Raw genomic sequence first — 12,098 nt, 5'->3', positions numbered from 1 at the left:
AAGATGCTTGGGCCCCTGCACTCACGTGGGAGACCCGGAAGAACTCCTGGCTTCAGATTGGTGCAGTTCTGGCTGTTGTGGCTATCTGGGGAGTGAACCAGCGGATGGAGGACCTCTCTCTCTCTCTGCCACTCCTCTCTCCGTGTAACTGTGACTTTCAAATAAAATAAATAAATCTTTTTAAAAAAAAAAAGAAATGAGCTCTTATTGCTGCCAGACTCTGAAGTGTGAAAACTCTTAAGGGTTTGTGTAACTCTGACAGCATGGACTACATTTGGTCTTTGTATTGTTGTTCAGCTTTGGTGGTATATATTAGTTAGGGTCATCAGGAAAACAGAGACCACTCTTAATGATTTTAACAGAGAATTCAATGTAGGAAATGGACTAATTAGGTTTTAGGAAGGGGACACTGAGGGGCCTGGTGTTGTGGCGACATCGGTAAAGCTGCTGTTTATGATGTTGGCATCCCATATGGGTGCCAGTTCGTGTCCTGGTTGCTTCAATTCTGATCCAGCTGCCTGCTAATGGCCTGGGAAAAGCAGCAGAGGATGGCCCAAGTGCTTGGGTCCCTGCCACCCTTGTGGGAGATCTGGAAGAAGCTCCTGGCTCCTGGCTTCAGCCTGGCCCCAGTGCTGGCTGTTGTGGCCATCTAGGGAGTGCACTAGTGGATGGGAGATTCTCTCTCTCTCTCTCTCTCTCTCTCTCTCTAACTCAGACTTTTAAATAAATAAGAGAGCACTGAGCTAACACTGATAAGATGAGGAGTACAAAGGAAAGAGGTTGGAGTTGACAGATCTGGAGGATCAGAACGGCAGCCTGTGTAGCTAGGGTTCAGATCCAGGAAAGGCCCACCCTGCTGCTGCGGGAGTTCAGAGGAACTGTGGAACGAGGATCCCTTCCTTTAAGGAGAGGGAGTGGCCCAGCTTGGGGTTCACAGTTTGGCTGGTTCTGGGCATATGGGATGTGGCTGGAATTGGAACCGATTGCTGTTCTCAGCTGGCCATTGCTGGGGCAATGCTGCCAGGATGGCGAGCCCACAGGAAGAGTGGAGCGCCCTCACCCCTCCCCTGCCTTCCGGTCTTCATCCCTTGTCCCTGTTGGTGGTGCCGAACAGGATGGGCAGATGTTTAGGCAGCATAGTTCTTGAAAATGAGTGGTTTGTTGGCCCTTGTGGGAGGAACTGTTGCCTATGACTTGCTTACTTCTGAGTTAGGTTCTCACACGTGAGTGATAGACATACTTAGGATTCTGAGTATTTATTTATTTTTTTAGAAACTACTCTTTGTTACAGACCAAAGGGTCAGTTTTCCTGAGCCTTTTCCATTTCTTCCTCTGCTTTCTAAGTCTTCTTAGAGGATTGGGTAGAGCAGGCTAGAAGCCCATTGATGGTTTATATGTAGGGAGCACTTGAGATTTTGAGTACAGGAACCCTGGATACAAAATTGGTAGCTTTGTGACTGTGGGCAATTCACCTTCTGTTAACTGTTTTTTCCTCTTCAGAAAAATAGTGATGATAGCACCTGCCACTCAAAGCTGTCAGAAGCACTGAGTCATTGGATTGATGTTTCTGTACAGTGCCCATAATCTAGACTAGAGAAGATGATAAAGGATTCTAAATGCTACAGTAGAAAATGTCTCAACACGAAAGAGGGAAGTAATGGAGGAATTGAGGAATATGAGATGTGGAGAAAGCAGAGAACAAGTGTCCCTTGTCACTGATTACATTAGCTGTAATGGGTTAAATTCTCCAATTAGAGGCAGAGATTGGTGCAATGGATTAAAACAACTATGATTCACCTGCATAAGGGACTCACAGTAGATTCAGAAACAGGTTTAAAGTAAAGGGTGGAAAAAATACTCCATGTAATATATTAATACTATATTAATTAATTAATAGTGATTAATTAATTAATACTATATTAATATCAGGCAAATGGACTTCAAGGCAAAAGTTATTATTTTTAAGGATTTATTTTGTTTATTCAGAAGGCAGAGTTAGAGAGTGAGAGAGATAGAGATAGAGAGAGAGAGAGAGGTCTTTCAGCTGCTGGTTCATTCCCCAGTTGGCCCCAAATGGCCAGGGCTGGGCCAGGCGGAGGTCAGGAGCCAGGAACTTCTTCCAGGTCTCCCACATGGGTACAGGGACCCAAGAACTTGGGCCATCCTCTGCTGCTTTCCCAAGCACATTAGCAGGGAACTGGATCAGAAGTGGAGTAGCCAGGACACGATCTGGGGACCATGTGGGATGCCAGCATTGTAGGTGGCGGCTTAACCCGTAACACTGGCCGCAGGACAAAAATTATTATAGAGACAAAGAAGGGTACTATTTAATAATAAAAGGGTCTTTCCATAAGAAGATACGTGGTACTTGGGACATAGCTGCTGCTACTCTATTCACATACACACTTGCTGACCCATAAGCTAAGCGTCAGGAATTTAGATGCTCCTTGTACATATTCATCCAACATGGACACCATTCCTTTTGTAGTGCAGAAGCCTTTCCAAAATCTGAGTTGAGCTGCTTTTCACCTGATGTTCAATGTCTTCCTGCCACACAGGTACGAAGATGCCCTGGTCCTCTTGCTCACAGAGGTGTTGAATCGAATCCAGTTCAGATACAACCAGGCCCAGCTGGAGGAGCTGGACGATGAGACTCTGGATGACGATGTAAGCAGCACTGTGTGTTGTGCCATGGATCAGAACGGAGATCTGTAACTTTTCAAAAAATCTCTTACTGCTCTATTTGGGACATTCCCTGAAAGATGTTTTGTAGGCATTTGTACCTATGTGGACCAGAACGTGAGCAGAGGAGTGCAAAGTGGTTCCATGAGAGAACTCCACATCTTTTCTGTTTTTCTTCCTTGCTCTCCACCCTGGACTAGCTGGAAACTGCTGGGAATAAAGAGGTCCTTAACTGATATGACCATTGTGAAAGGAAGTCCATTTTGAGTGTATTTTGTAAGCTGATACTTCTTCAGATGGATCTTGAATTTATTGATGCTGGCATGCTCAGCATTGATGAGGAGAATGTCTTTTAAGGACACAACTTTAGTGTTCCTTTTTCTTAACCACCAGGCACTTAAAATTTTTCAAGTAACTGTTCTTGTTCTCAAAATAAGAGTGACTGTGGCATGGCCAAGACCTTGAGGGTAGCCATGTTTGGGTTGGAAAGCGCCGGGTGCCGAGAACCAGATGGCCTGGATTTGAATCCCTGCAGCCTCAAGAGGAGCTAGAGGTCTGGGTACTGAATTTCTCAGAGCTTTAACTTCCTCACTTGCTGAAAGGAGAGTGACATGACTTACTGTCCATGTTGGCAGTTACGTTAGGCACACGAAGGGAAAGCCTCCCTGTGTGCCTGGGACACAGTAGGTGCTTGGCAAACTTGAGTTCCATTTCTGAATAACTTTATGATTTAGGCCAGTGTGTTTGAAGTTTTTACATCATTAAGGCTCACTGGATCAGCTTGTTATTATAACATGCTTGGAGGCTGGAGGGTGGGGTGAGGCCACAGAATTTGGATTTCTGACAAGCCCCCAGAGGATGCCGATGCTGCCTGTCTGTGGTTCACAAGTGACTCTTTTATCTCTGAATTCCTGTGGTCCTAGGGGAAAAAGTGGGTTTTTCTGTCTGGATCATTTGCTTTCTGAGGAAATGATTTTTTATATAATCAATTCACTGGGTTAAAAAATATTCTAGTTTGGTCTTTTTATGGTACCAAATAACCTGGTTCTGTCAGTTTACATTCCTTCAGAATGTGATGTGGAAGAGTGGACTTGAGGCAGCAGAGAGATTGGCAGGGAAAGTGACTAGGTTCTGCCTCTTTGGGAAAGCTGATGACTTTGTGTGTCCCCACAGCAGCAGACAGAGTGGCAGCGGTACTTGCGCCAGAGCTTGGAGGTGGTGGCCAAAGTGATGGAGCTCCTTCCCACGCATGCCTTCTCCACACTGGTAACTCACCTTGGAAGCTGAATGGAGAGTCTTGTTATTTGCTTGCTCGTGTGGCATGGCTGTTGCACTCACCTGTATACCTCCCTCACCCTCTCCCTTACTCTGTCTATGTCCATGTAGTATCTATATGGTTTTTTTTTTTTTTTTGGACAGAGAAAAATAATTGCCATAATTGACTATCAGACTTAACAAATACTAACATCTATACAAAATAAATCAACTTTTGGGAGCTCTATTTAGTCTTGGCTGTAACAGGAATTTTTGCAAAGCCTTAATGCCTAACGCCTTCCTCAGTAGCTCAGAGGTGGCCAGACATGCAAAGGAGATGTTATTTATAAAAGTTAGATTGCTACAAAGCGCGCCTCTTCAGAGCTCTCTCTTGGCAAATTGCTGGCTTTCTCTTCCTGTATTTATGTGCTGGAATCGTCTGTCATTCTCTAAATGGTGCTTATTATTGGGAGAGATTTGATTTAATTAATTTCTTCCTCAAAGGCGAGATAGCTTTTGGGGGTCAGCTTTGGTGCTGAACAATCTAGGTGTGTCTTGGGTTCTGAATGGTGCAACGTCATTTTACTTTGCCATCTGCCCTCATTAGGGGCCTGTCATGTTTGTTTTGTTTTTATCTTAGTGTGGTGAGTGTAGCAGCCTTAGAAAGATTGAGCTTACACAGTGCTATCTGCTACATGAGCAAATGGACTTCCAAATGCTTTAGCCCATTTTTTTCACTTTGCCATGCACTTTAATAAGCCATGTCTCAGGTTTCTTTCAAGCATAGGGTCTTGGATTTATATGTAGATAGATATGGTCTTGTCTCAGAATCTTAGAAGGTATAGGTCATTTGGGGGCTTGATGTCCCCTGGTGGGAGTGTTATAGTGAACACCCCAACACCCTTTGCTTAAAGAAAAAAAGAAAAGAAAAGAAAAGAAAAAGGGCCAGGTGCTTGTTACGGTGGTTAAACTGCTGCTTGGTTCACCCAGATCAGAGTGCCTGGGTTCAAGTCCCAGCTCTGCCCCCCGTCCCAGCTTCCTGCTAGTGCACACCCTGGGAGGTTGCAGATGGTGGCCCAAGTGCTTGGCCCCTGCCCACCCACTTGGGAGACCTGGATGGAGTTTCTGGCCCCTGGGTTTGGCCTAGCTAATCCCTGGCTTTAGTGGGCTTTTGGGGGAATAAAGCAGCAGATGATACAGATTTCTGTCTCTCTGCCTTTTTGAATAAAAAAGTGTTGAACTGATATATTGTTTTCTTTTTTATTCTATATGTTAATTGGTGGTTTTAATTGTAGAAAATGGGGCTGGTTTTGTGGTGCAGCTGATGAAGCCACTGCTTGTGGTGCCAGCATCCCGTACTAGAGCACCAGTTTGAGTCCTGGCTGCTCCACTTGTGATCCAGCTCCCTCCTAGTGCACCTGGGAAAGCAGAGATGAGTGGAGTTCCAGGGTCCTGGCTTTGGCCTGGCCTAGTTCTAGCAGGTGCAGCCATTCGGGGAGTGAACCTGCAGAAGGAAGAGCTGTTTATCCAACCCCCTATTCCCCGCACCGGTCGCTCTGCTTTTCAAATAAATAAGTAAATCTTTTTAAGAAATTGTTGGGGCAGGGGGTACCTAAGAGGAGCATACTGCTCCTAGATGAATAGAAAGGTTACAAGAAAATAGTCTTTGATTGCGCCTGTCTCCCATAAGTACTTGTGATGTTTTAATGTTAGAATGCTCTTAAAACTTAGATTTACGAGTTTTTAAAAAAAAAATCTTTTTTTTTTTTTTTTTTCCAGTTCCCAGTTCTTCAGGACAATTTAGAAGTATATTTGGGATTGCAGCAATTTATAGTTACTTCAGGGTCAGGTAAACTGGATTTGATTTTCTAATTTCATAAAACAAAAAAGAAAACTGGACTGCTAGTAGTTCCTGCCACCTCTGCTGTTACACTGTGATTTGTCCACTGCAGCTCCACCCTCATCCCTGCACAAAATCTCCCCCCCACTTCTAAACAGGGAAAACTAAAAACCCACGCTCAGCTGTGGACAGGTAAAAGTTGAGGTTATAACAGTGTTTCCTAGTGGTGTTTGGTAAGGAAGCTCATTTGGAGCAAAAAGGTAAGACTTTTAATATCCTGGGGTATTTCCTTAGGTCCTTTGAGTCAACAAGTATGGAAGAAGGTGACTTTGGACTTTGCAGTACTCTGGCTGGCCTGGGTGCTAGAATCAGGGGACTTGGGAGCTGCCTCCGAGCGAGCTGAATCGTGTGGCACGCCCTGGGCAGCAGTGTTCCCCGGCTCTCCTGTTGTGAGTGGCAGGGGAGGCCCTGACTGGGGCTGGCTGGGAAGGCTTTGGCTGCAGGTTCCAGGCCTCGCCGTGTGGGGTGTGGGATTAGCGTGTTTTGGTTTTTCATTGATGACTCTTTATGTGCCAGGTGCTGTGTTACTTACTTAGGTTGTTGAAGTCTCTCAGCTGCCTTGTGAGGTGTTAGGTGTACTTAGTAAATACTTCTGTTTCAGAGAAGAGGAAATTGATGTTCAGAGACATCACTGATGTTCATTTCTCCTGGCTCACACAGCTGGTTAATGCTAGTCCCAAGATGATGTTTGAGGGTGATGGGACTCCACCTGTCCCAAGTGTAGGCTCTGGCTTTGTAGAGGGGTCAGAACAGCATACACAGCATTTTGTAAAAGGCACTTTCAAAAGAAACATGTCTTTAAAGTACACTGGCCGCACTCATGAAAATCATTTGACCATGCACAAATGCTGCATATGTTTCTAGAATCCATTGCTGGAAATAATTGTGCCCAGGTGGTCTCTCCCTCAGGGCCACTATTCAAATTAGATTGTATTCAGGGCCCTAAATATGTTCCTGATCTATTAAAGAAAAGAGGGCCCCTGGGCTTCTTGTGCGCTGTTATAATGGGCTGTTGAGCATCGAGTGGAGTCTGTCGTGAGAAAACAATCTGCAGTGAGTCTTAAATCCTTTTCCTGGGAAGTGACTGATGACGCAGAGGTTCTCCTAGAACGATCATCTCATTTATCTTTCCCTAATCCAAATGGCACATACCTGCCATCATTGGAGCCCATTAGCCGGCAATTTCACAGCATGCTCACTCCTCCAGATCAATTATAAATCTCATCCTCAGCATCGATCCTTGTTACACACTCCAGTGGCGAACGCTTCACAGGCCAGAGAAATACTTATTTCCTGTTGTAAAATGAACTTTCTGATGCATGACGAAGCATTGCCCCGTCCCGTGGTGGCTCAGAAGCCAAGTTTCCAATGTGAAAGCTATTAAAACATTGAAACTGAGGACAGTTTGTTCCCTGGTTCCCATGGCCGTTTGCCCCCCAGACAACCTCCACGTTATATTCGTCAGGCTCGTTGCCTCTCAACAGAAACGAAGCCGTTTTTCCCCCAGTAGGTTACAGCCCCTCCTTTAGCCTGCATTTATGTTCTACCCCAGGCTTGAACTCATGGTGGAACTGTGTGGATGGCAGCCAATCGCAGTTCTTGCCCTCTTCTGCCACTGTGATCTTTCGTGACAATTGGGTGTACATTTTGGCCAGCAGCAAAGCCTACAGGGATGTTTCCCAGCCTAGCAGGAACTCCCCCATCGTTCATTAGAACATTCAAATTCAGAAGGCCCATGTGCTGTTTGGTATTTCCTCTACTTCCACTTCCTCGGTAGCCCAAGACAGAGTGTGTCGTATGGCTGTGGCACACCGTGGTGCACCTCTCTACCCTCGGCAGGGCATCCTTTCCTCTCTGCCTTACCTGCTGTTGGTTGATTAAGAAACCCTCTTACTAGGCTGGGCTTTGGCACAGCATTCAAGTCGCCTCTTGGGACACTTGCAGCCCATATTGAAGTGCCTGGGTCTGAGTCTTGTCTGTGCACCCAGTTCTAGCTGTCTGCTAATGTGTTCCCTGGGAGGCAGCGGGTGATGGCTTGAAGACACCCTGTCACCCTGTCCCCCATGGGACACCCTGTCACCCATAGGGGAGACCTGGATGGTTTATGATTTTTTTTTTTTTTTTTTTACAGGCAGAGTGGATAGTGTGTGAGAGAGAGAGAGACAGAGAGAAAGGTCTTCCTTTTTGCTGTTGGTTCACCCTCCAATGGCCACTGAGGCCGGCGTATCGCACTGATCCGAAGCCAGGAGCCAGGTGCTTCTCCTGGTCTCCCATGCGGGTGCAGGGCCCAAGCACTTGGGCCATCCTCCACTGCCTTCCCGGGCCATAGCAGAGAGCTGGCCTGGAAGAGGGGCAACCGGGATAGAATCCAGCGCCCCGACCGGGACTAGAACCCGGTGTGCCGGCGCCGCAAGGTGGAGGATTAGCCTGTTAAGCCACGGCGCCGGCCCTATGATTTTTTTTGTTCTTTCAAAGTGGAATACTTCAAATGTTAGTTTTCATACCTCTCCCTCCCTCACCCTTAACCCTCCCCCCCACAAAAAAGAGAAGACTAAATTATGTTTAACATTAAGATTTTTCTTTTTCCCCAGGAATGGTTTGCCAAGGAGCTATTCTTTGGATGTGGCTCAGGGCACATCCAGGCAGCTTCAGGCTGGTTTGGTTTATGGATGGGAGATAAAACTTTTGTGTGGCCTTGACATTTTATCTCTTTAAAGCTCTCTGTGTTGCAATATTTGCATCTGAAGCTTCTATGTGGCAGATGATCTGTGATTTTTGTGGGGTGGGGGTGGAATCTGTTTCTACTGGCCAAATGGAAAATGCGGGTGGATCTGAACAACTTGACAGTGGGACACTGGCCCACCTCCTCAAGTTTAGTCGGTTCCTTGTATGATTTTCTGGTGGTAATGGTTAGATCTCTAGGCTGCAGTGGATAGGGGTGCAGGATTTGATTTGGGAAAGAACCAGCTGCAGGTTTCATGAACGGGAATGTTAGCTGGCATACCTGTGTTATGTTGAACTGTGTGGGATTGCATTGTGGTTGGGTCAGAAGTGGTCAGATTCCAGCAGTTTCACATGGCTCAGTCTAATAATTAAGGCACATACATGGCCCTCTTGGGCTGTTTTCTATTCTAGCTACTGCACTTTGCTAGACAAATTAGGGCATGGTTAGCAGGGAGTGATTGTAAGGGCGAAGATTCTCAGGAGGAGGGGATGAGGGGGTTATGAAAGGAACCCAGGGCTGCAGGTGTCAGGAGGAGCTTTGGAAGAATGTCACCCCTGCCTGCACCCCGTGGCTGTCATGGCTCAGCCAACTTTGGCTTGCTTTGCGTTCTGCCCTCAAGGAGTGGGAGGGGGACAGTGAGGCGGCAAGTTTGCCCCGTTTGCCAAGTTGTGCCAAGGTGGATGGCTCCCTCTGGAGGCACTGAGCTACCTAGCATGCAGTCGAGACAAGAAGGGCCAAGTGGTGGAGGGAAGTGCTGGGATAGGCGGAAGGGGGAAGCTAGCTCAGGGAAATTTTTAAGCTTTTTGATAACTGTTAAGGATCATACTCAAACGGAGACTTGATTTGGGGAGGTGCTTTGGGTTTATTTTTAAGAGAAGCATAGAATGTCTCCCTTGTATGCTTAAAATATTTAAAAACGTCATGGTTAGATACTCCTGAGGGTCCTCGGCTCAAGGTGCTAAGTACAATGAGTAAGTTGAGAGCTAGTGGTGCGGGTGGAGGCTGGCGGGAGAGGGCGCGCAGGTGAAGATGGCTGCCTCTAGTGAGAGCGAGGGGCTCCTGCTGCCGACTCAGCAGCCTTCCCACGTTGTTTGCTGAAAGAAAAGCGGACCTCCTCTCCCCGGGGGCCTGTCCTACCCCTACACCCCTATATCGGGGTGCATTTTTACCCTGAGGACTTGTTACCCACAGAGCCCTGTTTGGTTGCAGTAAAGCACCAGGTTTTAGAAACCGACCCCAGGAGTCAGTTGCCCAGCTGTAACTCTGGAAGTCCCATTGACATTCAGAAGGTGTGTGGTTGTGGTATTTTTGCCAACTGAGGGATTAGGGCTGTGTCATTCTGTGGTCCACAAAGGCAGTGACCCTCTCACATGACAAACATGGCCAAAACTCCCTCCTGGCTGATCCTGTGGAGGGCTGGCTCCCCCTCCCGGTGGCCTGTGTAGGGCTGCTGTGGGTTGAGAGGCCGGCCTCCTGGACCGAGGCGCTCCTGTGTTCAGTGGAGAAGGAGGGAGCAGGTGATTTGGAGCAGGTCAAAGCAGGCCTTTGTGTCTCTTCTAGTTAGTTCCTTTCTTGTATTGCCCTTTGTTTTGTTTGCCTGCTTTTTGAAATGTGATCCCTTGTAATGGTGTCCCCCTTTCCAGGCTCCTGTCTCTGGGGGGGGGCTGTCCCAGCCCCTATTGCCAGCCCTGTCACTTGGAAGTTAATGTAGGATCTGAGGCAGCATTAAGTCACTTCCTCATCTGCCAGCTCTCATTCCTGACAGTTACAAACAGTGCCAGTCCCAGGGTGCTGTGTGCGTTCTGACAGCCCTTACAGTTGGGAACGGAATGGTGGAAGTGGATGCTCACAAGGACAGCACGAGCAAGTGAAGCCCCGAGACCCATCCTGCTCTAGGTCACCTGAGTCATCTGTGGTCCACTTGGTCTGTAGCAGGGCTGTGCTGGGCATCACCCATACTGCTGGGCACTCGGGAGTCATTAGCTTACCTCCTTACGGGTGTGGGGTGTCATGAAGAACACAGGAGGGGGCAGGAGGCCTCTAGAACAGATGGTGCCTGCTGAGCATGAAGCATACGTAAGACGTAGCCGGCCCTGGTGTGGCAGAGGGTGAAATGATGTGCAGTCAAGGCGGAGAAAACAGTTCATGCAGGGGAAGAGACGTGAGGCACGGGACGTTCTGTAGGCCCTGCTGACGGAATGGAGGGAGGAGGCCACGTCCCACAGGGTTGATACTGGGGAGTCTGGGCCCCCGGCTCTTAGCAGGGGAGAGCCTCTGGGCTCCGGCTGCTTGCTGAAGGGAACTGTGTGCTCCGTCTGGGCTCTGGGAAGGTGGTGGAGGAGCCCCGAGGGAGGGTGGCTGGTGCTGGCTTCCTAACAGGGTGAAGACAGAAGTGGTGGTGGAGGGCGGGTGGGAAGCACACTGAGGGAGCCGAGGGGCTGCAGACGCCCGGGGCAGCGGGTTTCAGGAGGGCTCCCCTGGCCTGGTCGTGCTCACTGTCTGTGGACACTGGTGAGGAGAGGGAGCACACAGTGCAAGGAAGTGACGGAACAAGGATGCCCTTAGCCTTCCTCTAAGCCTCTCCCTTGCTCAGAAGTTACATTGACAAGGAATGACCTGGGGGTCTTCGATGCCACCAGCTTTGTGGTGTCTGTAGTCATCCAAACCTAGTTTACAGGCTCCTAAATGCATTCCTGCCCTTGGAGTAGTAGATAGCACCCCTACCCCCACATCCCCATTTTAAAGATGAGGAAACTGAGACTCAGAAGAGTCTGATGAGGCACAGAGCCAGGAAGTGGCAGGGAATCGGGTCTTCCGCACCCAGGTTCTGTGCCCTTCAGTATGTACTGTACTACATACAGTCCTCCTGGCTGGGGTGCTGACTGTACCCCTGTTCTCTTAGCCAGGCTATCCTGCCTGTGAGCCCACAGATTTCCATCTGAGACAGGGCCATGTGCAAATGGCAGCAGGTTTAGAGTCACAGATTTAGCTTTAGCCCCAGAGATAGGACTCATGTTGGGCAAGCCCCCTGGTCCTCCCCAGGTCTGCACCTTCCTGGATGAAGAGGAACCAGATTAGACCCATGGTCCCCATTAGCACAACCAGCTGTCTGTCCCTGTCCAGCCACTGGAGCAGCCAAGGGGTGGCATTGGACCTGGGAAGTACTTAGCGGCTTGCTTGGTTTCAGCAGTTGGTCTTGCTGCCGCAGGCTGTGGTCTTGCTTAACGAAAGCTTGTTCTTCCCCTGAACACTCGTGGGCTGCTGTGTTCCAGGACACAGGCTGAACATCACGGCGGAGAACGACTGTCGGCGGCTGCACTGCTCCCTCAGAGACTTGAGTTCCCTGTTGCAGGCTGCGGGCCGCCTGGCTGAGTACTTTATCGGGGATGTGTTTGCTGCGAGGTTCAATGACGCCCTCACGGTCGTGGAGAGGTAGGCCAGCAGCTGTGATATGGGGCCATTCCTTCCTCAGCTCTGGGGCACCTTCTGTGTGCCCCTTTCACAGAAACAGGAAAAGCAGCGTACAGTCGGAAGCTA

At 48.5% G+C, this 12,098-nt stretch overlaps 1 protein-coding gene across 2 annotated transcripts in view; it reads left to right on the top strand.

Moving 5' to 3' along the window:
• The window catches only part of LOC133754326 (exportin-6-like), a 79,649-nt gene that overhangs the window by 40,462 nt on the left and 27,089 nt on the right, over nt 1-12,098 (top strand). The window contains exons 8-11 of one of the 2 annotated variants that reach the window (XM_062184786.1): nt 2,559-2,667; nt 3,859-3,948; nt 5,716-5,785; nt 11,834-11,993. In XM_062184786.1, coding sequence (XP_062040770.1) covers nt 2,559-2,667; nt 3,859-3,948; nt 5,716-5,785; nt 11,834-11,993 — 429 coding nt within the window. Of the gene's footprint in view, nt 1-2,558; nt 2,668-3,855; nt 3,949-5,715; nt 5,786-11,833; nt 11,994-12,098 lie in introns of both variants that reach the window. The other variant, XM_062184785.1, reaches the window with a different exon arrangement.

This window comes from Lepus europaeus (assembly GCF_033115175.1).
Source record: "Lepus europaeus isolate LE1 chromosome 21 unlocalized genomic scaffold, mLepTim1.pri SUPER_21_unloc_2, whole genome shotgun sequence".
Lineage (NCBI taxonomy): Eukaryota > Metazoa > Chordata > Mammalia > Lagomorpha > Leporidae > Lepus > Lepus europaeus.
Note: the sequence above shows the minus strand (reverse complement) of the source record. Positions and strands in the feature narration are given on the sequence as shown.